This window comes from Marmota marmota, unplaced genomic scaffold, assembly GCF_001458135.2.
Source record: "Marmota marmota marmota unplaced genomic scaffold, marMar, whole genome shotgun sequence".
NCBI lineage: Eukaryota > Metazoa > Chordata > Mammalia > Rodentia > Sciuridae > Marmota > Marmota marmota.
Genome location: NW_026000229.1, coordinates 37375560 through 37400877, shown reverse-complemented (window position 1 = coordinate 37400877; position 25318 = coordinate 37375560). Strand labels below are relative to the sequence as shown.

General features: G+C 36.6%; 1 protein-coding gene and 1 non-coding gene across 3 annotated transcripts in view; one reads left to right on the top strand and one right to left on the bottom strand.

Annotated features, from left to right (window-relative positions):
* Ino80 (INO80 complex ATPase subunit) overlaps positions 1–25318 on the bottom strand; it is a 105432-nt gene that overhangs the window by 21502 nt on the left and 58612 nt on the right. For both annotated transcript variants that reach the window (XM_048793356.1, XM_015480808.2), the window contains exons 26-27: positions 23348–23475; positions 4845–4939 (exon numbers count right to left, since the gene is read on the bottom strand). In XM_048793356.1, coding sequence (XP_048649313.1) covers positions 4845–4939; positions 23348–23475 — 223 coding nt within the window. The remainder of the gene's footprint in view (positions 1–4844; positions 4940–23347; positions 23476–25318) is intronic.
* On the top strand, positions 1747–1819 carry Trnat-agu. The gene has a single exon. It is a non-coding gene; the product is annotated as a tRNA-Thr (tRNA).

The window sequence follows — 25318 nt, the reverse complement described above, 5'->3', positions numbered from 1 at the left end:
GAAGAACTTTTTTTGGGTTTGTTTCTTTTTTTCTTTTTCTTTTTTTAATCACTGTTGCTTCTATAGAGTTGGGGACTGAACCCTGGATTCCACAAAAGTTAAGCATATACTCTACCCAACTAAGCTAAAACCCTAACCTCTAACCTTGAATTTCATAATAAAGTTTTCAAAAAAATTTTACTGAATTTACATTCTCTTTTATGATTGAATCATACAGAGAAAAAAACTTTTTAGGGCCCTATTAGTGTCTCTTTCACTCTGGCACCGAGATTATTGCATATTTCTTCTTCTGCTTTGGTAAGTACAGAGGCAGGGGGTGAGAGGCTTCTCTAATACTTGTGTGAGAGGTGACAGTCTTCCAATGGCCAGGACTTTTTTTTGGTAATTTTTGAAGAAGCCCAGTATAAGAACATGGGTCAGAGTGGGATGAGGGAAATACTGGAATGGAACAAGGAGGTAGACAGAAGACAAAAGAAAAGTATGGAAGCAGAAAGAAAGGCCATTTCCCATAGTCTAAGGGAAATCAGTTGGAGATGTAGTAGCCACTTACAAATAGGGCTATAAACATAAAAATGTAGATAAATGTAGATAAAAAGCATTCTACGCATTGTAGATAAAAAGAATTCTAAAAAACTTAGAAATATAATGGTAGAAAAGGCTTCTTTTAGATACAATTATGTATTGAGAAGATGCCCTTTGATGATGTACATGTATGCTACAAAGACTGGCTGCATTCAATGTTATTTTATTATACTGTTGTGGAAAATAAGAATTATAGAAGTCTTGGTTGGTATAATCAAAGATATCAGCTTCCATTCTGGATTATTTATAACAAAAATATATAGATTAAACTGCTGAGAAGTTCTATTATTCTTAATAAATCCAGTATTTATAATGTGAGTTAATGTTTTGAGAATTCTGATTAAATAGAAGAAAACAAAATTCTGGAAGGCAATGGGGGTGGTCTGGGTGCCCTCTAGAGGCTGAAAAGGAATCTCTCTCAGGGTTTCTGTTGAAAGAGGCCTCAGGTTTCTGGGTGGTCTGTATAGGAGCCTGTGAAACCAAACAACAAAGACATGCTTAGGTCTTACTCTCACATCTTTAAGGAAGACTCTCAACCAAAGTGTCCAGGCAGTGCTAGTTACCAAAGACTACAGTAAAGGCTTGTTGACTGACTAAAAAAGAACCAGAATGAAAGAAGATATTGGATCTTTATAACACTCTTACCAAAAAAGAGAAACCCATGCTACAGCCACTTTTTCTCATATTTTCTAAAGGGTCATCTTGAATGGTCAGAAAACCATGGTAGGGGAATAAGTAGGGGATCCATTTAAAAAAAGTTCATGGGGTGAGTAAGTGAAGTAAGGGCCAAGGCACCAGAGTGCAAAGACCTTGTGAATGGCTTCTAGGATCATGCTCTGGTCACATGTTCTGAATGTTGCCCAGTCAGGACATCCTGGCCAAACAGTCTTTAGTCTCAGTCAGACTTTTTCCTGGAAGGATCCCTCATAAATAAATCTTGTATGAAGGGAATGTAAATGGCTTTTTATAGGAGTTCTTGTTTACTCTGGCTGACCTTTGAGCCACAGGGCTTTCCAGTTGAAACTACACTTTTTTCTTTTGATGTCTTTTCATTAATAATAATAAAAATATTTGGCAAGACACGGCTTTTTGTTTTCAAAAACACCTGCCCTTTTCTGTATATTGGGCTACCATTGCCACTTAAAAGCATAAGCTGAGAGGGGCTGGGGTTGTGGCTCAGCGGTAGAGCACTCGCCTAGTACGCGCGAGGCCCTGGGTTCGATCCTCAGCACCACATAAAAATAAATAAAATAAAGCCATCGTGACCAACTACAACTAAAAAATAAATAAATAAATAAATAAATAAAATGTATAAGCTGAGAACTCCTTCCTGATTTGGAGGGGTCAGTTTACTAACCTTCTGGTCAGCAGAGGCACATTCAGAGAACATACATGAAAAGCAGATTATTTCTGAGCCATAGCCTCAACTCTAAGAATCTAGCTAATAATGCACAAATAGACCAGAAGGCACAAATAGTCTCTTTTTTCCTCCTAATCCTAGATACAGGGTGAAATGATGGTACCCAGATGTTGAATCATAAATTATCTGCTTTGATAATTAAATAACTCATAAATAACTCACTATTATCTTAGTAATTTTCAGTTATAGAGCCTGGAGGCTCAAGTAAGGTTTCCCAGTTAACGATGTGCAAATATTTTTACTAAGCAGAGATAGTACAATTTAGTGATAAAAATACTTTTTTTTTTTTTTTAAGAGCTATGTTTTCTAAAACTACTATGCATTTCCAGGACTGCCCAAATAAGTGTTTCACAAATTAATCAAGAGACTGTAGATGTAATAAATTAGATATATCTACTCTTTTTATTTTTCCATTAAAAGGTTGTAGCAGGGCTGGGGTTGTAGCTCAGTGGTAAAGCGCTTGCCTAGCACGTGTGAGGAACTGGGTTCAATCCTCAGCACCACATAAAAATAAATACATAAAATAAAGATATTGTGTCATCTACAACTTAAAAAATTAAAAAAAAAAGGTTACAGCCCAGTTTTCTGGAAATGAATTGGTTACAAGAACAGCTCTACAACTTGGAAGCCCAATCTAGCTCTGATTAGAGTCTAAATCAATAGAACTTTTCTGCAAAGCAACTATCTGCATAGAATCTTAAAGGCTTATCCCTTCACCTAGTGATTTCCTTGTTTGAATCTATGAAAAGAAGATAATTTGAAATAGTGACAAAGTTTTATATGCAAAGATACGGTCTTAAAAGTAAGAAGATAAAGTTAAAGTAAAAAGGGTCTGGGAATGTAGGCTAGTGGTAAAGTACCCCAGGTTCAAACCCATACTACCAAAATATATATAATAATGATTGCAAAGAACTTTAAAAGATATGTGAAGAATGAGATCCTTAAATGAACACTATCAAATATACTAGTGGGAAGTAAACGGAGAACTGGTGAAATAACTATTACTTAATGGCTTTTCTTATAACAATGTATAAACCTCATACAACATACCAAAAATGTGTCTATGTGATGAGAAAAGAAAGACTTCCTAGGGAACTGCATACTCTATAATAAACTTATTTATTTATTTATTTATTTATGGTACTGAGGCACTTTACCATTGACCTACATCCGGTCTTTTCAATTTTTTATTTTGAGACAGTTGCCACAACAAGGTGGTGGGCTAACAGGCACTGCTATGCTTATAAGTTTCAAATCAATTCTGAAATCTGATTACTTCTGCTAAGTAAGAAATTATGTCAGTCTATCTCCACAGCTACTCCAAGGTAACAAACTGAAATAGTTTCAAAGTGGATCTTCCCTTCCACTGTTGGCTGAACAGCCATCTGGAATTCTTGTGTGCAGTTTTAACTTAGGAGTTATCAGCCTAACTGGGTATATACTGTAAACCAAAACATCAGGCTATGACTCTTCACCTCCATTGTAAAGGACAGCAAAAATGGCAATGGCAAAAATTCTGAATCAGAAGAGGCACTTTTGTTGAGCTATGGATGTCTTCTATCTTAAACTGTTTTATATTTGAGTTAAATCATGTTCTAAAACACAAATAAAATTAAAAATTGTAACATAAATATAAATGGCTATGTGCTTAATTTTCTTCCCAAGAATTAATAATTATTAGTTAATTGGCCATACAATTAAAGGTCAGAAAGTTAAAACTATTCTGATTTAGACATTAAGATCTACTTTATTTTTCAATTCTCCAGGTTTAAAGAAGAAAATTAAGGGTGAAGTTCAGCAGATCTGTCATCAATGAAGTTTGGCTTTCTCTGTGGAGAAAGCAGTAACCAGACTCTGCTTACTTAAGAACCAGCACTTAGGATAATTATGGCTCTGTAAACCATCAGCATTCAGCAGGTGGTATTTGAAATTTCATAGGTTCATTAGCAGGTGGGAGAGGTTCTGTGACTAAGAGCCACTGGCTGATTGTAAACTACTGCAATTTATTAAATTGCCAGCAATGCTTGAAGAAAGCATGAAAAGGAAAGATATTTTCCCTTAAACTCATACAAAATGAAATGCAAAAACAAAATAAAACTCAATACAAGCTGGGCACAGAGGTGCACATCTGTAATTCCAGTGACTAGGGAGGCTAAGGAATGAGAATTTCAAGTTTGAGGCCAGCTTTAGCAACTTAGCAAGACCCTGTCTCAAAAGAAAAAAAAAAAAAAAAACAACCCCAAAAGAGGGCTAGTGATGTAACCCAGGGGTAAAAGCCCTCACCTGAGTTAAATCCCCAGTATAAAAAATCAAGGCTGAGGCAGGAGGATCACAAGTTCAAAACTATCCTCAGCAACTTAGCAAGACCATCTCTCAAAATAAAAGATAAAAAAGGGCTGGAAATGTGGCTCAGTGGATAAGTGCCCTTGGGTCCAATGGGGGCGGGCGGGCTGGGAAAACCAACCCTAAGTCAACAGAGTAAAGCTGGCTGGCTATTGTTAACATTCAGGAATACACCCTACAGCCCTGTGGACTTTTTTCCTACATACACATTATCCACTGAGGAGGATCTTCATTCACATTCAGAAATCCTTTTGTTACCCAAATAATAGGCACTGGCATGGTAAGAAGGCATATTTAAAATAAAAATGACCAGGTGGATATTCTCATTTTCTCTTTTACTCAGACACATAAATATGAAACACTATAAGCAAATATAGCAACCTCTAAATGGCAAGTACTTTACTGTGATTGCTTAACAATCTAAGATAAAATGGTATTTCTTTTTAACTCACCATTTCAAAATCAAAATAAGAATTTTTGTAATTTCTATTAACCTTACCTGTTCTGAAAATCAGCAACCATGTCCCGTCTCTCTGAGATCTTGGATGAGCCATCAAGCCTCATGTAGGTATGCTTCCTGTAAACCATATATTCCTATCAACCAAGAGAAAAGGATATAGTAAGTCTGATGCAAACTACTGCATTATAATTCTCACAAACATCTACCCACCTTCTACTTCATCCATACACTTACCGAATGTAAGTCATTATATCCAGTATGGGGAGAAAGCAATCCCCAAAGCACAAGAAATTAATTGTATATGAGTTTACTGCCATTATATGGGAATCAAGAACAAACTGCACCCTCAAATTCAACATGGAACCTAATTTTATTCCTACAGATTTCAGTAGACTTTACTAAGAAAAAAATTTCCAAGTGAAAAACAAAAACAACCCTCAAAATGAAATACCCAGGGGCTGGGGATATAGCTCAGTTGGTAGTGTGCTTGTCTAGTGAAAGAATTCCCCACGCAAAGACACTTCGCCGGGAGAATTCCAATTTTATTGCAAAAAGCAGTGTGCTTATATAGAACTAAGGGGGAGATGGTAGGGCTTAGATAAATGGCAGGCAACCCGTTCATTGGCAAGTTCTTTCGGATATCAGCTCCAGAGCCCAGGAATTAGTTCTCATTGGGGCTAAGGTTCCCCGCCAGCGAGATTTGAAATTGGCGCCGGCGGGAGAGTTCACACGGGCGGGAACTTTTCGCGCCACTGCAGAAAAGAAGAAGGTAGGAAGAAGAGGTGCTTAGGCGCCATGTTGGGGTTTTTTCTCTGGGGTATGGCTGCCGTTTATATTTTTCCCAACATCTAGCACATACAAAGCAGTGGATTCAACCCCAGCACCACAAAAGGAAAAAAAAAAAAAGAAATACCCAAATCAAAATGGCATTCAGTTACCAACCAGATGTTTTTCATAGATAGGAACATATACTGTTTTCTTTCAGTGATTAAGGTTCACACTAGAAATTGAAGAAGACAGCAGAAATCCCATGTTCATTGAGAGGCAGAATTAATATTGTTAAAATGGCCTTACTAACAAAAGCAATATACAGATTCAATGCAATCTCCATTAAAATACCAATGGCATTCTTCACAAACTAGAAAAAACACTCCCAAAATTTATTTGGAATAAAAGACCCAGAATAGCCAAAGCAATTCTAAGCCAAAAAAGCAATGTGGGAGGCATCACAATATCTGACTTCCAATTATACTACAGAGCTATAGCAACAAAAACTGCATGGTACTGACATAAAACATAGACCAATAGAACAATGGCATAGAATAGAAGACACAGAAACAAACTGTTTATCTGTAGTCATCTGATCCTTCACAAAGGTGCTAAAAACCTCTACTGGAGAAAGAACAGCCTTTTAAACAAATGATGCTGGAAAAACTTGTTATCTTTATGTGGAAGAATGAAACTAGACCCTTACCTCTCACCCTACACCAACATCAACTCAAAATGGATCAAAGACCTAGGAATTGGGCTGGGGATGTGGCTCAAGCGGTAGCGCGCTCGCCTGGCATGCGTGCGGCCCGGGTTCAATCCTCAGCACCATATACAAACAGAGATGTTGTGTCTGCCGAAAACTAAAAAATAAATGTTAAAATTCTCTCTCTCTCACTCTCTCTCTCTTTAAAAAAAAAAAAAAAAAGACCTAGGAATTAAAGACCACAAAGTATGCGACTCCTAGAAGAATACGTAGGGTCAAGATTCCAACATACAGGTATAGGCAACAATGTTCTTAATAGGACCCCTAACACTCAAGGAATAATGCCAGGAGTTAGTAAATAAGATGGCATCAAATTAAAAAGCTTCTGCACAGCAAAGGAAACAATTAGGAATGTAAAGACAGAACCTATAGGATGGGAAAAAAATCTTTGCTAGCTATTCTTCTGACAAAAGATTATAGTTTTGTGATTTCTTTATTCTAGATATTAAACACCAAAAACCGAATAACCCTATTAATAAGGGGCAAATGAAAAATAAAGTTTTCAAAAGAAGAAATACAAATGGCCAATAAATAAAATATATGAAAATACATTAAATAAAAATATATGAAAAATGGACAACATCATCAGCAATCAGGGAAATGCAAATCAAAACTACACTGAAATTTTATCTCATACTACTCAGAATGGAAACCATCAAGAATACAAATAATAATAAATGCTGCAGAGGATATGAAGAAAAAGGAACACTTTTACACTGTTTGTGAGATTATAAATTTGTACAGTCACTATTGAAATCAATATGGAAGTTCCTCGAAAGACTAGCAAGGAAATACCATATGACCCAGCTATACCACTCCTTGGTATTTATTCTCAAGTATTAAAGTTATCATATATTGATACATGCATACCCATGTTTATAGCAGCACAACCCACAATAGCCAAACTTTGGAACCACCTTAGATGGTATTGTAACAGTATATGTATACAAAGGATAAAGAAAATGTGATTGTAATACACACTCATACACACATACAACAGAGTTTTATTCAGCCACAAATTTTAAAAATCTTGTTATTTGGATGGATCTAGAGAGCAATATGTTAAGTGAAATAAGCAAAATTCAGGTCAAGGATCATGTTTTCTATCATAGGTTGAAGCCAGAAAGAAACAAAGAAAAGAGGGTGGTGGGAGGGGGTAGGATCTCCTGAAAACCAACAGGAAATCAGTAGAGGAAAGAGACAAGTGGACAGGAGGTTGGGAGGGAGAGGAGGAAGTGCTAGGGAGTGATAGTGGCCAAATTGTTTTGTTATATTGTGTGCATGTATGAATATGTAACAACAAATCCCACCATTATGTACAACGATAATGCACCAATTAAAAAAAAAAAAGATTCACATTATAGTGCCCACAACAACCCCACACAAGCAAATCCTGGCTGACCAACGTTTTTGAATTTACAGCCTCCTTATCAGAGCGGAACAGAAAACAAGATAATTTCTTGTCTGGCAGAGAATCTTCTTGACATCATCTATAAAGAGGAGGGGGCTATGATTGTAGATCGGTGGTAGAGCGCTTGGTTAGCATGTATGAGGCACTGGGTCCAGTCCTCAACACCACATAAAAATAAAGGTATTGTGTCAATCTACAACTAAAGAAAGAAAAGACTTCAAGAGATGCAGTGGACAGAATGTCTTCCTATTTTTAGAATTTGCAATTCCTCTTATAGATGATGTTCAAATGAACACTGATTTCCTCTTTGTGACCTTCTGGTTGCATTGGTAATATTATAAATAGTCCACTGTGGAAAAGCCAATGCCTATTTATAAGCAAAAACAAGAGACAGTTATAGTAGTCCTTCCTTATACATGATTTCAGTTACCTGTGGTAAACCACTGCCTGTAAATATTAAATGGAAAATTCCAGAAATAAACAATTTATATGTTTTGAATAACTTGTACTATAGTTTACTGTTGTAATTATTCCATTTTATTACTAGCTCTTGTTAATCTTACCAATTTATAAACTATCAAGTATGTACAGGCAAAAAATATGTATGGTATTTGATAAGATTAGGCACAAGATGAGGTTCTTAGAATGAATGTATTCTCCACAGATATGGGGGAGACTGTCCTATCTAAAGGCCCCCCCTTATCTAGAGGATACTTTAATCTATTTTAAAAAACTAAGCAAGTTTTTAAAAATTAGAGCATCATAATTATACATAATAACTGGGTTCATTTTGACAAAATCATACATGCAAGAAATTTGATTTAAATTCCCATTCCCCTCCTTTCCTTCCCTCTTCCCTCTCTACTAAACTTTTTCTCTTCAACATATTATAAAGGTTGAATTCTCTTTGATAACTTTAAACATGAATACAATGTAATTTTGTTAAATTCATTATCTTCCCCCTTCCCTTCCTTCCTTCCTCCCTCCCTCTTAATTCTCCTTTTTCTGCTCTGATCTTCCCTCTATCTTTTTGCTATCTTTTTTTTTTTAATCTTTTAATTTATTTATTTTTATGTGGTGCTAAGGATCGAACCCAGGGCCTTGCACATGCTAGGCGAGTGCTCTACCACTGAGCCACAACCCCAGCCCTTTTTTTTTTGCTATCTTATCTCTTCTCTGAGACTAAATATTTCTACTTTTGGAAAATGGTTATATTAGTCTCTGGGCTCAAATATTCTTTTACTAATATTCTCATATGTATTTTTTTTTTTAATATTTATTTTTTAGTTTTCGGCGGACACAACATCTTTGTTTGTATGTGGTGCTGAGGATCGAACCCGGGCCGCACACATGCCAGGTGAGCGCGCTACCGCTTGAGCCACATCCCCAGCCCCTCATATGTATTTTTGACATAAGGTTACTGAAGTTTGGTATGGCTAGTGCAGTGTATGTGGCAGCCTATTAAGAGCAAATGATGTTCAACATCTCTAGCAATTAGAGAAATGCAAATTAAAACTACACTTGAGATTTAATCTCACTCCACTCAGAAAAAGTGTTGGTGAGGATGTAGAGAAAAGGATACACTAATACATTGCTGGTGGGACTGCAAATTGGTGCAATCACTCTGTAAAGCAGAATGGAGATTCCTCAGAAAACTTGAAATCAAACTACCATTTGGCCCAGCTATCCACTATCCCACTCCTCAGTTTATACCCAAAGTACTTAAAATCAACGTACTACAGGGACACAGCCACATCAATGTTTATAGCAGCTCAATTCACAACAGCTAAGCTATGGGACCAACCTAGGTACCCTTTAACAGATGAATGGATAAAGAAATATGGTATATACACAATGGGATATTACTCAACCATAAAAAAGAATGACTTTATGACATTTCCTGGAAAATGGATGATCTGGAGACTATTATATGCAAAGCAAAATAAGCCAATCCCCCAAAACCACAGGTCAGATGTTCTCTCTGATATGTGGATGCTAACACACAACAAGAGGAGGTGAAAAAGAATAGAAGTTCAGTAGATTAGACAAAGGAGAATGAGGAAGGGAGGGGAGACAGGAAATAGAAGACAGTGGAATGAATCTGACTTAACTTTCCTATGTGCACATATGAATATACCACAATAATATCCACATCATGAGGGTGGATAGTAGGGGATAGGAAAAGTAGCAGAATACAACAGTCACTAATATGCCATTATGGAAAAATGTGAGTATGTAACCGATGTGATTCTGCAATTTGTATTTGGGGTAAAAATGGGAGTTCATAACCCAACTGAGCCAAATGTATGAAAGATGATATGTCATGAGCTTTGTAATGTTTTGAACAACCAATAAAATAAATAAATAAATAAATAAATAAATAAATAAATAAAAATAATATCCACATCATATATAACCACAGACTAGGATCCTAATTAGAATAAGATGCACTCCATGTTTGTATAAATATCTCAAAATACACTCTAGTGTTATATATAACTAAAAATAACAACAAAGAGCAAATGATTGTAAAGAACTTGACAGAGGTCTTGGGCTAGGGTATCATTGAGGTGAAGCTGGTCAACCAACTACATTAGGGCACTGAGGCACATATATTTCACTGTGTTTTATGGTGTTTGTTTGTTTTAACTATTTTTTTCCCCTGTCTTGGGGTAGTTCCCTAATGGCTCTGATAATCAAATAGGGAGAGAAAACATTCAACCAAAGTAAAATTTCAAGGTTACACTTAGTGGTAAAAGCCCTACAATTGGACTGGATTAATGGTAGATGAGAAGGAATTCAGGATAGAAGATGAAAACAGTAGCATCCCACAAATTTACAACTAACAAAAAAAATAAGTAAATGAACATGCAAAAATCTGTTAAAAGCTGGACAGGGGAATATCTAATTTTCATACTATAGAAAAACACCTCAAAGACAGCTCATAAGAAGCCCACTCATACCTTGGCAGCTAATCCAATCAGGAAATGCTGCAATCCAAGACAACAAAATAAACAGTTTAAAGAGTCATCCATCCCACAAATTTAAATCTAACCAAAAAAAAAAAAAAAGGTTGGCTTTTTTAAGTACTGGGGATTAAACCCAGGGCCTCAACAGAGTAGACAAGTGTTCTGCCACTTAGCTACATCTCAAGATCTTTCCAAAAATTTCATTTTGATATACAACAAAAAAATTTATTTTAATCTCTGCTACATGGCCCAGACTGGCCTTGAACTTGAAACCCTCTTTTCTCAGCCTCTTCAGTAGTTGGAATTACAAGTGTGTACACCTGTGCCTAGCCCACACAAGCACTCTTTTGCCTTTTAAACCAGAACTTCTAAACTCATGAAAGCACTAATAATAAATTTCTTTAAAAAAATTTGGAGGGTACTTGGGATTAAAACCAGGGTGCTCTACACAGAAGTACATCCACAGTCCTTTTTATTTTTTTATATTGAGATACCGTTTTCCTAAGTCTTGGAGGCCATCCTCAAAGTTGTGATCTCCTTGCTAGAATGGCTAAGATTATACCACCTGGCTTCTTGTAAATCTTGCTGCTCACATACTCAATATTTCAAGGTTAGCAAAACACCAGGGACATTAATCCTAGACCAACCCTGATTACAGAAAGCCTCTTACAGAGGCAGCAGAAGTGAATCTTTCGTTTTTACTACTTCAAAACTTAGCTCTTAGAAGGGGAGAAATGGGATTTCAGAAGGCTTTAGATGAGTTAAGATCCTACTTCAGCAAACAGCTTCAAGATATTAAGTAAATGGACATGTAAAAATCTGTTAAAAGCTGGACAGGGAAATATCTAATTTTCATACTATAGAAAAACACCTCAAAGACAAAAGACTATGCTAAAAAAGCAATACAATGATTTTTTTTGGGAGGGGGGGAGGCACTAAGGATTAAACCAGGGGCACTTTACCATTGAGCCACATCACTAGTTCTTTTATTTTTATCCTGAGACAGTGTCTCACTAAATTACCCAGGATTCGCTAAATTGCTGAGGCTGGCTTTGAACTTGCAATCTGCTTGCCTCAGCCTCTTGAGTTGCTGGGATTACACCACGCCTGGCTTCTAATGCTTCTTTTATTCACCAATTCTGAACATTCCAAAGTGACTCTAGTGTCTTTCTAAAATTCCAAGCTGTTTAGCAAAAGATAATACAGTCAAATGCTTATTTGGAAAGAAATTCTTAATTCCTTCCAAGTGTTAATTTCAAGAACTGTACCCACTTCCATTCTTAGTTTTTACATAACCTTTTTCATATTATATGAAAGAAATCTTAATATTTGAGTATACAATTCAATTCTATACAGTTAAAATCCTCTAGCAAATGATTTTATAGTATTCATAGCACATTTGAAAATTATAAAAATCTACCTCAAAAAACTATCAACACTCACCAATTGCAACACCAAAAGATTTTCCTAAAATCTGTTGTTAGACCCTTCCTTACTATATTCTTTTCAAACCCTGCAGCTGAGATTCAGTTAATCAAAAACTTTTGCTGAATTTTGCAGCCTAGGTATGGCTTAAAAATGGTACAACCATTCCCATTTATCCTTCAATTCCCTATAGTACACTCTTTTATCTGAGGACTACTGTGGATGATTAAATTTAACATTTATGAGGTTTGTAGTACTTGTGCATTAAAGCACTTCTGAGCATTAAGGAGGATTTATGGGACCAAAAAAAAAAAAAAAGACACCAAAATTTTTTAGATTTTTATTTTATTTATTTATTTTTAAATATTTATTTTTTAGTTTTCGGTGGAAACAACATCTTTATTTTATTTTTAAGCGGTGCTGAAGATCGAACCCAGTGCCCTGGCACGCCAGGCAAGCGCATTACTGAATGAGCCTCACCCCCAGCCCTTATTTTATATTTTGCAATGCTGGAGATTGAGCCCAGGATCTTGTGCATGCTAGGTAAGCACCCTACACCAAGTCACACCCTCAGCTCTCAATTATCACCCAATTCTATACACAAGGAACTTTGTAGAAATCAAGGATATTCCACTTATATCCATTATTGGCATTTAGTAAAGGATAACCAATTAGTATGATTAAGTTTCCTGAAGCCTCTAAAAGCAAGCAGAATTCCTTCTGCTCCATTTAAGGCAGCAGCAGAATAGAACCAAAATGTATAATTTCCTTTCCTATAGCTTTAAAGGTCTCTCCTTTGATTAAACAGATATGAACATCAGTACTCACAAATAGACTACTATGGATCAATAATTATGAACCAAAGTGAATGCTACTTGAACTAATAAAATGTAGTGTTTAGCATTTAGGAAGTATTGAGAACTATACAGTTTTAATAGGCATTGTTTTAATTTTAAAATTACTTTAAAAAAGAAAATTTAAAAAAAGAAAAAAATTAACAAAAATAATTACTGAAGAAGTAAAAGGCATTATTGATAACATGTACTATTGGCATTTGAGTAGTGATTCTTAAATAGGATTAAAAATACATAAACTGGGATCTATGCTGGTGATTCTGATTTTGTGGGAGGACTGGGGCCCATACTGATTTATTTTGTTAGAATTGCTATTATCAGGAAGACAAAAGATAACAAATGCTGATGAGGTTGTTGAAAAATGGAATCCTTGTACATTGCTGGTGGGAATATAAATTAGTGCAGCCATCATGGAAAACAGAATAGAAGTACCATATTATCTGAGATGCCCACTTCTGGGTATACAGTCAAAGGAAATGAAATTATTATCTCAAAGAGATAATTGTACCCCCATGTTCACTGCAGAATTATTTGTTACAGTCAAGAAATGTTCATCAACAGAGGAATGGATAAAGAAAATGTGCTATGTGTATGTAAGTATTACACATATGTAATATTATTCAGTTTAAAAATAAGAAGGAAATCCTGCTATTTATGACAACATGTATAAATCTCAAGGATGTTATACAAAAGTAAACCTATTAAGTCAAATTCATGAAAGCAGAGAATAGAAAGGTAGGTATTAGGGACTGGAGCTATGTTGGGCAACAGTTCAGTTATGCAGGACAAAAAAGTTCTGAAGATCTAATGCATAGCACAGTAACTACATATAGTTAATAATACTGTATTGCATGCTTAAAATTTGGTAAGAGTCCATTTCTAAATGTTCTCATAACATACAAAATTATAACTACATAGGTGATGAATATATTAATTAGCTTGACTACAGCAATGATTTCACAATGCATATGTGTATTAAAATATGTTATGGAGCTGGGCATGGTGGCGCATGCCTGTAATCCCAGTGGCTTAGGAGGCCGAGAGAGGAGGATTATGAGTTCAAAGCCAGACTCAGCAACTCAGCAAGGCCCTAAACAACACAGCAAGACCTTGTCATTAAATAAAATTCAAAAAAGGGTTGGGGATGTGGCTCAGTAGTTAAGCATCCCCTGGGTTCCAATCCCCAGTACAAAAAAAAAAAAAAAAAAAGTGGTGTCTTGGCACGTGGCCTTTAATCTCAGTGACTGAGACGGTTGATGCAGGAGGATCACAAGTTCAGGCCAGCATCAACAACTTAGCAAAGCCCTAAGCAACTTAATGAGACCCTGCCCCAGCATCCCCCCAAAAATAGGGCTGGGGACATAGCTAAATGGTAAGGTAAAGCACTCCTGGGCTCAATACTCAGTATCAAAAACAAACACACAACAACAACAACAAAATTATGCTGTCCACATTAAATACACACAATTTTTATTTAGCAACTATACCTCATTTAAAGTTGGCCATTTCAAAGTTGATACCAATAGACACCACATACCAGCAGTTGAGACACTATAGAAGGAAAGCAGGGCAGGGTCCCTTTGATCCTTCTTATGCAATATGGCCCAATATCTAAAGTTTGTCAAAAATGCAGGATAGAGGGACACACCCTATGAACAGTGAACCACAATCTGTATTTTAATAATGTATGACTTGCAAGTCACAAACTGTTGTAGAACATATGCTATTTTTAAAGCACGGGGACTAAAAAATACACTATTTATAAAGTAAGATTCTTATAAAGAATCCTTCTAACATATAAAATAGAGAAGCATTACTATTCTGGTTGACAAAGAAGGGAGGAAAGTTCAAGGACCCATCTGCTTAATCTTTACCTGTCCTTTGCGTATCACATCCCATTAGTTTGAAAACCACTGTTTCTTTTTTCTCCTTAATATGTTTTTAGTTGTAGTTGGACACAATACCTTTATTTTATTTATTTATTTTCATGTGGTGCTGAGGATTGAACCCAGTGCTTCACATGTGCTAGGCAAGCGCTCTACCACTGAGCTTCAACCCCAGCTGAAAACTACTGTTTTTTAAAAAACATTTATTTTTAGTTATAGGTGGACACCAATACCTTTATTTTATTTTTATGTGGTGCTGAGGATCGAACCCAGCGCCTCATGCATGCTAGGTGAGCACTCTACCCCTTGAGCCACAACTCCAGCCCTGAAAACCACTGTTTTTAATGCAAGAAGATATTTCAGTTCTGGATCATATCCACAAGTCCTACTTGTTAAGCAGTAATATGTAGATATGTCAACATAACTCAAGATAGTTTTATAAATGATTTTTCACCACTTTAAGGTATAAATAAAAGCAAATATACATGCACTCTGTAGTATAATATAAAGGGACTAGGCTCACTTGAGTAGCAGTGATAATTATGGCATTTACTAAATATTCACTAATAATATTCATTAAGTTATAGTCACTGTTTTATGTACTTTATCTGGTTTAGCTTGTCTAATCCTAAGATAATCTTTAAAGTAGTATTATTATCCCATTTTTCAGATGTTAAGTAAGGTCTCTAAAGCAAAACAGGTGGTAGGGAGTAGACCAAGAACTGGAACTCAAGTGGGCTGAATCCAGAGCCCTCAGCTTAATCCTTCTATTGCTTCCCAAATGAAAAGAATGTTCACCACTACTGGGGGCGGGGGGTGGGGGAAGAGGTGGAGGGAATCCCACTAATACTAAATTTCTTATTACATTCTATCCACAAGACCTAGCCATTATCATCAGAAAAATTAAACACTTGGAAAAATAAAGGCAAATGTTGACACATCCCTATTATCAACCTTCTATTCTGAAACTTCTATTTCACAGTTGTCTTTGAAGTTCATTCTAACCCAATTTCACTTTCATAAAACAATCTGAGAAAAGAACCAAGGATAATCAACAAACCTTTAGACCTGGGTTAACTTTAATTTTCTTAGACATGCTTTCCATCTTTGGGGTATAACACCAGGAAAAAGTTAGGCTTTTCTCCATGGGCATCACAATTTCTTTGCAGTCCAACCAAATAGCACCAAGAGAATGAAATATGACGGCCACACTTCTCTATGTAATAGAGAGAGCCCTTCACAGCATGTTCCTATCACAAGGCCTTCCTGGGCCCATCATAATCTGCCTTCAACCTACTTAACATGTTTCCTTTTCTCCTAGACCATACATTCTAGTATCACTGGGCTACTTCCCTCAAATGTCTTGTACCTTTGGGTCTTTTTGCCTTTTTATACTAGGCTTCTTTTGTCTTAAATTCCCTTCCTCCCTAATGGTTAATATTCCGTTTAAGTTCAGATATCACAGTCTATATGAAACTTTTCTCAATAGTGACCCTGATAGAATACAAAATAAATGTATCCCCTTTTGCTGTTCTTAACTTTGTCAATGCTTCACTTGGGCACTAATATTAAGGTTCATCTGATGATCATTTCTGTATGTATGTGTTTCCTTGAAGTCAAAGACAGGTTTAACTGACCTTCACATCTGCTTTACTCATGGGCTGGGGATATAGCTCAGTTGGTAGAGTGCTTGCCTTGCATGCACAAGGCCCTGGGTTTAATCCCCAGCACTACCCAAAACAAACAAACAAACAAAAAGCTTTACTCATGGGTGCCATAGGATGAGAGGAAGAACTCTACAAATACTGTGATAGTAAGCTGACAAATTTCCCTCTTTCATTCTTAAGATCTTATGAAAATTCCAGTTCACAGCAACCCAATTTGCTTTTCATTTTATGGGGGCAGTTTTGGAATATTTAGCTTCCCAGTATTTCAAATGTCACCATTTATTATGGATTATTTACTTTTAAACTCTATGATGTACTACTGGAAGATTTGTCTGGGTTTCAGTACTTAATAATAATCACACTACACATAGCATCAGTTGGCTGACCCTTTCCAAGTACTTCTGTATTGCATTAAAAAAAAAAAAAAAGACCATATGGCTTATTTCCTTAAACTACAGACTTAGTTGCTTGATGCAACAAGAATAAATCTCAAAAGAGGAAACCCAGAGATAAGGTAAGTCATGTGTAAGCACTTTGCAACTATTGGATATGGAAGGGGTCCCCAACTATGATATACCGGTCAGGAGAAAAAGAGTTTTGCCCATGTCTATACCATCATCCCAATGCACAGGGATTATGTCTATTTCCATAGTACTCTGAATAGGCAGACACCACAGGGGACTCAGTAAGTATAAAATAAATCTACTAACATATAACATTTAATGATCTACCATATCTTTATACTTTTTTAGAAAAATATTTATTTGTTTTTAGTTATAGGTAGACACAATATCTTTATTTTATTTTTATATGGTACTGAGGATTGAGCCCTATGCCTCACGCATGCTTGGCAAGCGCTCTACCTCTGAGCTACAACCCCAGCCCTCTACCATGTTTAACTTATACCTACTGCAAACTAAAAATTCTTGATCCTAGAAATTAAGTGATCACTTTTTTTGTGTGTGTGTGGTGTTGGAGATTGAACCCAGGCCTTTGTGCATCTGAGAGGCAAGCACTCTACTTACTGAGCTATATCCCCAGCCCAGCAATCACCCTTTTGACAATCCTCTAATCCAGAATATTTAGAAGACATGGGAAAGAATAAGACATTCCTGAATAAAGAATTCTATTTGAAAGAAGTTCTGATATTTACACAAGCAATTTCAATTAATTTCATATTTTTACCCAAGGGAAAAAGAACACTATCATTCTCTTTAGAAAATACTAAGCAAATACTAAAGTGCCTAGAACTAATTTTTCTTACAGAATGGAAACCAAGCATGTGAATCTTTACTGCCATCTATTTCTGCTGAGTTCCAGAAATAAAGAGATGGACAGCTAAGGCTAACTAACAAAAAACAATAACATGGGGAAAAAATGCCAAATAAAAGAGAAATGCTAACATGTTCCACAGCTACACAACAGAACTTCGATGCTTCCATGTGAGTTTCTAACTCCTACTCTATTGGAAACTTTTCTATCCCTCTTTGTATGGTATAAGATGTCAATGGAAAAAAACAAAAGAGACTCCTATAAAAACCAAAACAATCAACATACTCTGAAATATAAATGGAGACATAATCATGCATTATACCAACATTCACAATATGTTTACATTTCAAAAAATGATTAGACATAGAAGAACACTGTAGCCATTATAATTCCATGCTCACAAAACAAATTCTACTGAGAACTAGTTTCTTGGAATATAGAATGTGGTTCATTTGAATGAAAAACATTAATACAAATGAACAAAAAAGAATACATTTTCATAAAAGAATATAACATTGAAGAAACAACATTAGTAAAATATAGTACTAGGAAAACTAGAGAACACTTCCATTTCAGTTTTGGAAACATACTAACAGTTGCAACATTCTCTGGCTTCAACATAGATGTGGGCTGTACATATGGTTAAGGAATGTCAGCAGTTGTAAAATTCATGCTTTAAATTGCTTTTCCCTTAGAATTCCTCATAGAGAGATGCATTTACATTTAAGAAGGTGCTCACAAGATGCCTTGTTTGCAAATCCTATAAACTATGTCCTACTCCCTCAAGTAAATACTGGATTAGATAGAAGTGACCTATGGGTGGGGCTTTACAGCATACTTCCTGAACAAAACTCATCATACTTTAAAGTATTTTACTTTAGTAATATTTAATAAGTACCTACAAGTGTGCAATACACAGAATGACAAATAAAAATGTAGGGCTAAATTAAACTACCTATATTCACCTTCATCTGACAGAGCTAGCTTATTTATGGGTTGCTGCCCAGATTCCCTTAGAAATTCCCTTTAATACAAATGAACTTTCAAGACTCTCTACTGATAATGCCTTGGAAAAAAAAGATCATCACCTCCCTTACTAAATCTGCATGTAGCATTATTGATTTTTCATAATTCTTAGCATCTGAAGAACACTACTTTATCTGTACTGTCCCTGACTCTTAAGGACAAGACAAGTGTACTTTACCTAAAAAAGGCATCAGTGTAGGAAAATTGTTTTGGTTGTTGGCACCACCGGGTTTGAACAGAACATTAGAGATGCAGGCAGCCCTTTTATTTTGGATTGCTGCTGTCAATACCTTTAACATAGTCAAAATTTATATCAAACATAATGGTTTAAATACTTATGACTTATAGCTTATTAGTATTATTTTCAATCTTCAAAAATAGGTGATCTATTCTAAACACAAACCAGAAATTTGGCTTATCAATGGCATTCAAGGGGCTAAACATTATTATTAAACCTAAGACTTGGTGATTAAACTGACTTCAAATAGCACATATGTCTCTTTTTTTTTTTTTCTAATATTTATTTTTTAGTTTTCAGCAGACACAACATCTTTGTTTGTATGTGGTGCTAAGGATCGAACCCAGGCCACACGCATGCCAGGCGAGCGCGCTACTGCTTGAGCCATGTCCCCAGCCCCGCACATATCTCTTGCACAAAGAAGTTACTAAATTAATAAAAGGAGCCTGACACCCAATTTGGATAAACTCACTGTAAAATTCAATAAATCAATCTTGGCTTCCCAAGATCCTAAAAACCTTCCTTACAGGTACCTTTGTTCCTTTTGCACTTCTATGGTCCCTATACCCTTATTCATAGACAGGGATATCATGGTCCAATTTCCATTTACTGGAATATAAAGCCTTACAAATATTATACTCAAGGAAAAACATAAAAGCATTTATATACTCCTCACAACTAGGCACTTTAGCCTCTCCAACATTCTTGTATAAAGACTTAATCTAGTGGTTTATGATTATTTATTCTCATTCTCACTCTCCTATTTCTGTATCCATGATCTCCTCTATTAAGGCAAGAAATAGTGAGAACCTGAATGTGAAAATAATTAAAGGAAAAAAAACCCCTGCTTTCCTGTAAATATTTTTCACCACTAATCCAGTGGTTGTGAATCCTGGATGTATATTATAATCACTTCAGGAAATTTTAAATATCCTGATGCCCAAGTTACATTCCAAACTTCCTAAATAAGAATCTCTGGAGTTGAGATCAGATGTCAGTATTTTTTAAAAGCTTACTAGGTAACTGCAATATGTAGTCAAGAATCATTCCATTAATTAAGGTTGAATACTGGTTCTCTGGTTTTCTATATAGAAAAACTAATCCCAATCTTGTGGGCTTTTTGTTTTTTTATTCAATAGAAGAGATAGAAGCCAGGGTTGCTCAACCACTGAGCCGCATTTCCAGTTCTTTATTTTTTTAGAGATAGAGTCTTGCTAAGCTGCTGAGGCTGCCTTTGAACTTGTGATTTTTTTGCTGTAGCCTTTCCAAGTTGTTGGGATCACGGGTGTGCGCCACAGTGCCCAGCTCCCAATCTTGGTTTCCATACAGAATTTCAAGAAACTTTTCAAAGATTCCTGGGCTGTGAATTGCTTTAATATTGGGGAATTTCACCAGGTATGGTGGCACATAACTGTGATACCAGCAATTTGGGAATTTGGGGCAGAAGATTGCAACTGTAAGACCAGCCTCAGTAACTCAGCAAGACCATGTCTCAAAAAAATAATAAAAAGGACTGGGATATAGTTAGCTCAGTGGTAAAATGCTGTTAGGATCAATCACTAGTATGCACCCCACCCCCCAGTCAAAAGGGGAAAAATTAGAGAATTTTGTCCCTTGGAAAAGGATGTTTTACTTTGGCTGTAAGGAAGGAGATAGAAGAATTTTTTTTGCATACTCTCCATCTGCCAGGAGCTGGTTCTGTTCCCTATGTTGACTAAAAGCACAAAAAGAAATTTGGGGGTTCTCATTAAATAGGATTAATACTAGTCATGAATATCTGATTCCGCCAATGTAAATGCCAAGGAAGCTTAGGCCCCCAAGATTCCTTCTCCTACCTCCAGCAGATCTATCATCCTGGTCATCTGGGAGTAGATAAGGACCCTATGTCCTTGAGATTTGAGCCGAGTCAGCAGGACATCAAGGGCATATAGTTTTCCACTGTCAGTGATGAGGCTCTCCTTGCCTGGGGAGAAGAAAAAGGAGGAGGGGACAAACTATTTAATTGAAGCAACAAAATCACTCACTGCAAAGCTGTATGCAGGCAAAATTATTACATCCAGGATACCTTTTATCATGAGAACAGGAAAATGCATCTGAAGAAGAGTGCAAAGTCCTGTTAAATCATGACTCCAGGAGTACTCGACATTCTAAAGAGGTAGGTATAGACTTTCTCTCAGCTGACAGCTCCCAATCAGACAATTCCCAATTAGTTCTGTTGTTAAGTGTTTATGTTCTGAATAAGGAACATGATGTCTGAATTTTGAAAAGCTTCAATTGATTTCTTTGTCTGCTGCAAAGAAATCTGGAAGTTTCTCTGTTCCACATTCTTATGCAGGGGACACCAGGTTCATGTGGGCATCTATGAGTGATGTCTATGTCATACCTGCTATAAAGTAAACTGAAAACCCTGTTGTTTTTTTTTCTTTGACTATCTCCAGATAGGTTTCTATTAGTTCTGTTGTTAAGTGTTTATGTCCTGAATAAGGAACATGAGAATATATAGGAAAAACGGCTGTTCCTGCCTTCTCTTGGAGAAATATAAACACTAAGAAATGCAAACACACATATCCACACTTGACCTTTCATTAAAATTTTTTATTGTTCTGCAGTGCTGGGGATCAAGTTCAGTACACTGTGCATGCCAGGCACATGCTCTATGACTGAATTACGTCCTCAGGCCATTGAGGTTTTTGTTTTGTTGTTAAAACCTAACTAACCAACAAAACAACAACAACAACACAAAATCAACCACCAAAACTCCCTCTTCTGATGATTTCAAAAGGCTGGCTAGTAAATGTCGTTAACCCAAGATATAATTCAATAAAGACATAAGGGCTTGTTCAGCTTTTAGAAGGACTGGTTCTCGATTTCTGTGAAATGAAGTTGCTTTCACTTGCTAACGTGCATTTTTTCCTTTCCTCTTCCCATAAGAAATGTATTCAGCCACAGAACTTTAAAGAACACTTAACTCACAAATTTTCATCTCATCCATTCAGTATCATTCAACTCCCATCATATTTCAGGAAGCAGAGTTTCCTGTTTGCAGACTGGTCCATAAACATGCCCTGAACAATTGCTGCCATTAGAGGATAAAAGAAGAAGCTTGAGAGGTTGGATAAGAGTACATATGGAAGTGGCTCGGGGACACAAAAAGGATGGAGATCATACATTGAAAACTAACAACTGGGGGCTGGGGATGTGGCTCAAGCGGTAGCACGCTCGCCTGGCATGCGTGCGGCCCGGGTTCGATCCTCAGCACCACATACAAACAAAGATGTGTCTGCCGAAAACTAAACAATAAACATTAAAAAATAAATAAATAAATAAAAAAAATTAAAAAAAAAATTCTCTCTCTCTCTCCCCCTCCCTCTAAAAAAAANAACTTCCTAAATAAGAATCTCTGGAGTTGAGATCAGATGTCAGTATTTTTTAAAAGCTTACTAGGTAACTGCAATATGTAGTCAAGAATCATTCCATTAATTAAGGTTGAATACTGGTTCTCTGGTTTTCTATATAGAAAAACTAATCCCAATCTTGTGGGCTTTTTGTTTTTTTATTCAATAGAAGAGATAGAAGCCAGGGTTGCTCAACCACTGAGCCGCATTTCCAGTTCTTTATTTTTTTAGAGATAGAGTCTTGCTAAGCTGCTGAGGCTGCCTTTGAACTTGTGATTTTTTTGCTGTAGCCTTTCCAAGTTGTTGGGATCACGGGTGTGCGCCACAGTGCCCAGCTCCCAATCTTGGTTTCCATACAGAATTTCAAGAAACTTTTCAAAGATTCCTGGGCTGTGAATTGCTTTAATATTGGGGAATTTCACCAGGTATGGTGGCACATAACTGTGATACCAGCAATTTGGGAATTTGGGGCAGAAGATTGCAACTGTAAGACCAGCCTCAGTAACTCAGCAAGACCATGTCTCAAAAAAATAATAAAAAGGACTGGGATATAGTTAGCTCAGTGGTAAAATGCTGTTAGGATCAATCACTAGTATGCACCCCACCCCCCAGTCAAAAGGGGAAAAATTAGAGAATTTTGTCCCTTGGAAAAGGATGTTTTACTTTGGCTGTAAGGAAGGAGATAGAAGAATTTTTTTTGCATACTCTCCATCTGCCAGGAGCTGGTTCTGTTCCCTATGTTGACTAAAAGCACAAAAAGAAATTTGGGGGTTCTCATTAAATAGGATTAATACTAGTCATGAATATCTGATTCCGCCAATGTAAATGCCAAGGAAGCTTAGGCCCCCAAGATTCCTTCTCCTACCTCCAGCAGATCTATCATCCTGGTCATCTGGGAGTAGATAAGGACCCTATGTCCTTGAGATTTGAGCCGAGTCAGCAGGACATCAAGGGCATATAGTTTTCCACTGTCAGTGATGAGGCTCTCCTTGCCTGGGGAGAAGAAAAAGGAGGAGGGGACAAACTATTTAATTGAAGCAACAAAATCACTCACTGCAAAGCTGTATGCAGGCAAAATTATTACATCCAGGATACCTTTTATCATGAGAACAGGAAAATGCATCTGAAGAAGAGTGCAAAGTCCTGTTAAATCATGACTCCAGGAGTACTCGACATTCTAAAGAGGTAGGTATAGACTTTCTCTCAGCTGACAGCTCCCAATCAGACAATTCCCAATTAGTTCTGTTGTTAAGTGTTTATGTTCTGAATAAGGAACATGATGTCTGAATTTTGAAAAGCTTCAATTGATTTCTTTGTCTGCTGCAAAGAAATCTGGAAGTTTCTCTGTTCCACATTCTTATGCAGGGGACACCAGGTTCATGTGGGCATCTATGAGTGATGTCTATGTCATACCTGCTATAAAGTAAACTGAAAACCCTGTTGTTTTTTTTTCTTTGACTATCTCCAGATAGGTTTCTATTAGTTCTGTTGTTAAGTGTTTATGTCCTGAATAAGGAACATGAGAATATATAGGAAAAACGGCTGTTCCTGCCTTCTCTTGGAGAAATATAAACACTAAGAAATGCAAACACACATATCCACACTTGACCTTTCATTAAAATTTTTTATTGTTCTGCAGTGCTGGGGATCAAGTTCAGTACACTGTGCATGCCAGGCACATGCTCTATGACTGAATTACGTCCTCAGGCCATTGAGGTTTTTGTTTTGTTGTTGTTAGATCTTTATTTTATTTATTTATATGTGGTGCTGAGAATTGAACCCAGTTCCTCACACATGCCAGGCAAGTGCTCTACTGCTGAGCCCCAGCCCCAACCCTGAACGTATGGATTTTTTTTTTCCCAGAACTAAAGAGGCTGACTATTGAGAGTAGTCCAAGAGTTCTCAACTGTCATTCTCGCCACTATTTGCCAAGTGCATAATTATTGTCTAAACCGAATAAGAACGGATGTGCTGATAGCACCATAACAAATCATCAGACCCTGTTTATGCTACAAAGCTATGGGTTCTGGATGTTTACTCCTCTGTGCCACAGGCTGCCTTTTCCCACCTTCGGAATACTGCCAGGTCACATCTCTCCCTTCCCAATCCTTCCCTGTCTTTGTGACATACACCTTTTTTTCAGCTTCTTTGTTTGGTCTTGTTTAGATTATTGAAATGCTCTTCATTTTGTTGTCTTAACAGCACAATCAAACGACTACAGCTGGGACAGAAGAGACTATTAAGCCCCCTCCATGACACCAAACAAGGAGGCCTGTATAAATTCCAAGTCTGATCAGGCAGCAACATAGTTCTGTTAACAACTTGAAATTTTCTTTCTATCATAATTACCCTTTTTTAACTAGATTGCTAGGGGTATCTCAATTTTGATTGTTCCTAAATAATCCCCACTGAGCTACCTACCAATCTGCTTCAGATATTATGTTCTTTTTGTTCTCATTAAAAGCACAAGAAGTCTAAATGTGTGTGTGTATTCTTTTTCTGGGATTACAGGTGTGCATGACCATGCCTAGCAAGCCCATGTGTTTAAGTGTGTATGGTGGGGGGGACTAGGGATTTAATTTAACCCACTGAACTACATTCCCAACCCTTCTTATTTTGAGACAAGTTGCTTAGCCTAGTTAAGTTGCTGAGGCTGGCCTCAAATTCGTGATCCTTCTCTACCAGGCTCCCAAATCATTAGGATTACAAGATGCATAACCATGCCTGGCAAGCACACATATTTTAAGCCACTGAATGAGTGGGCAAGCTTAGCTCTCCAGATTTCTGCAGTCTACTTATCTACTATTTCCATATATACTCCCCCAGCATAAATATT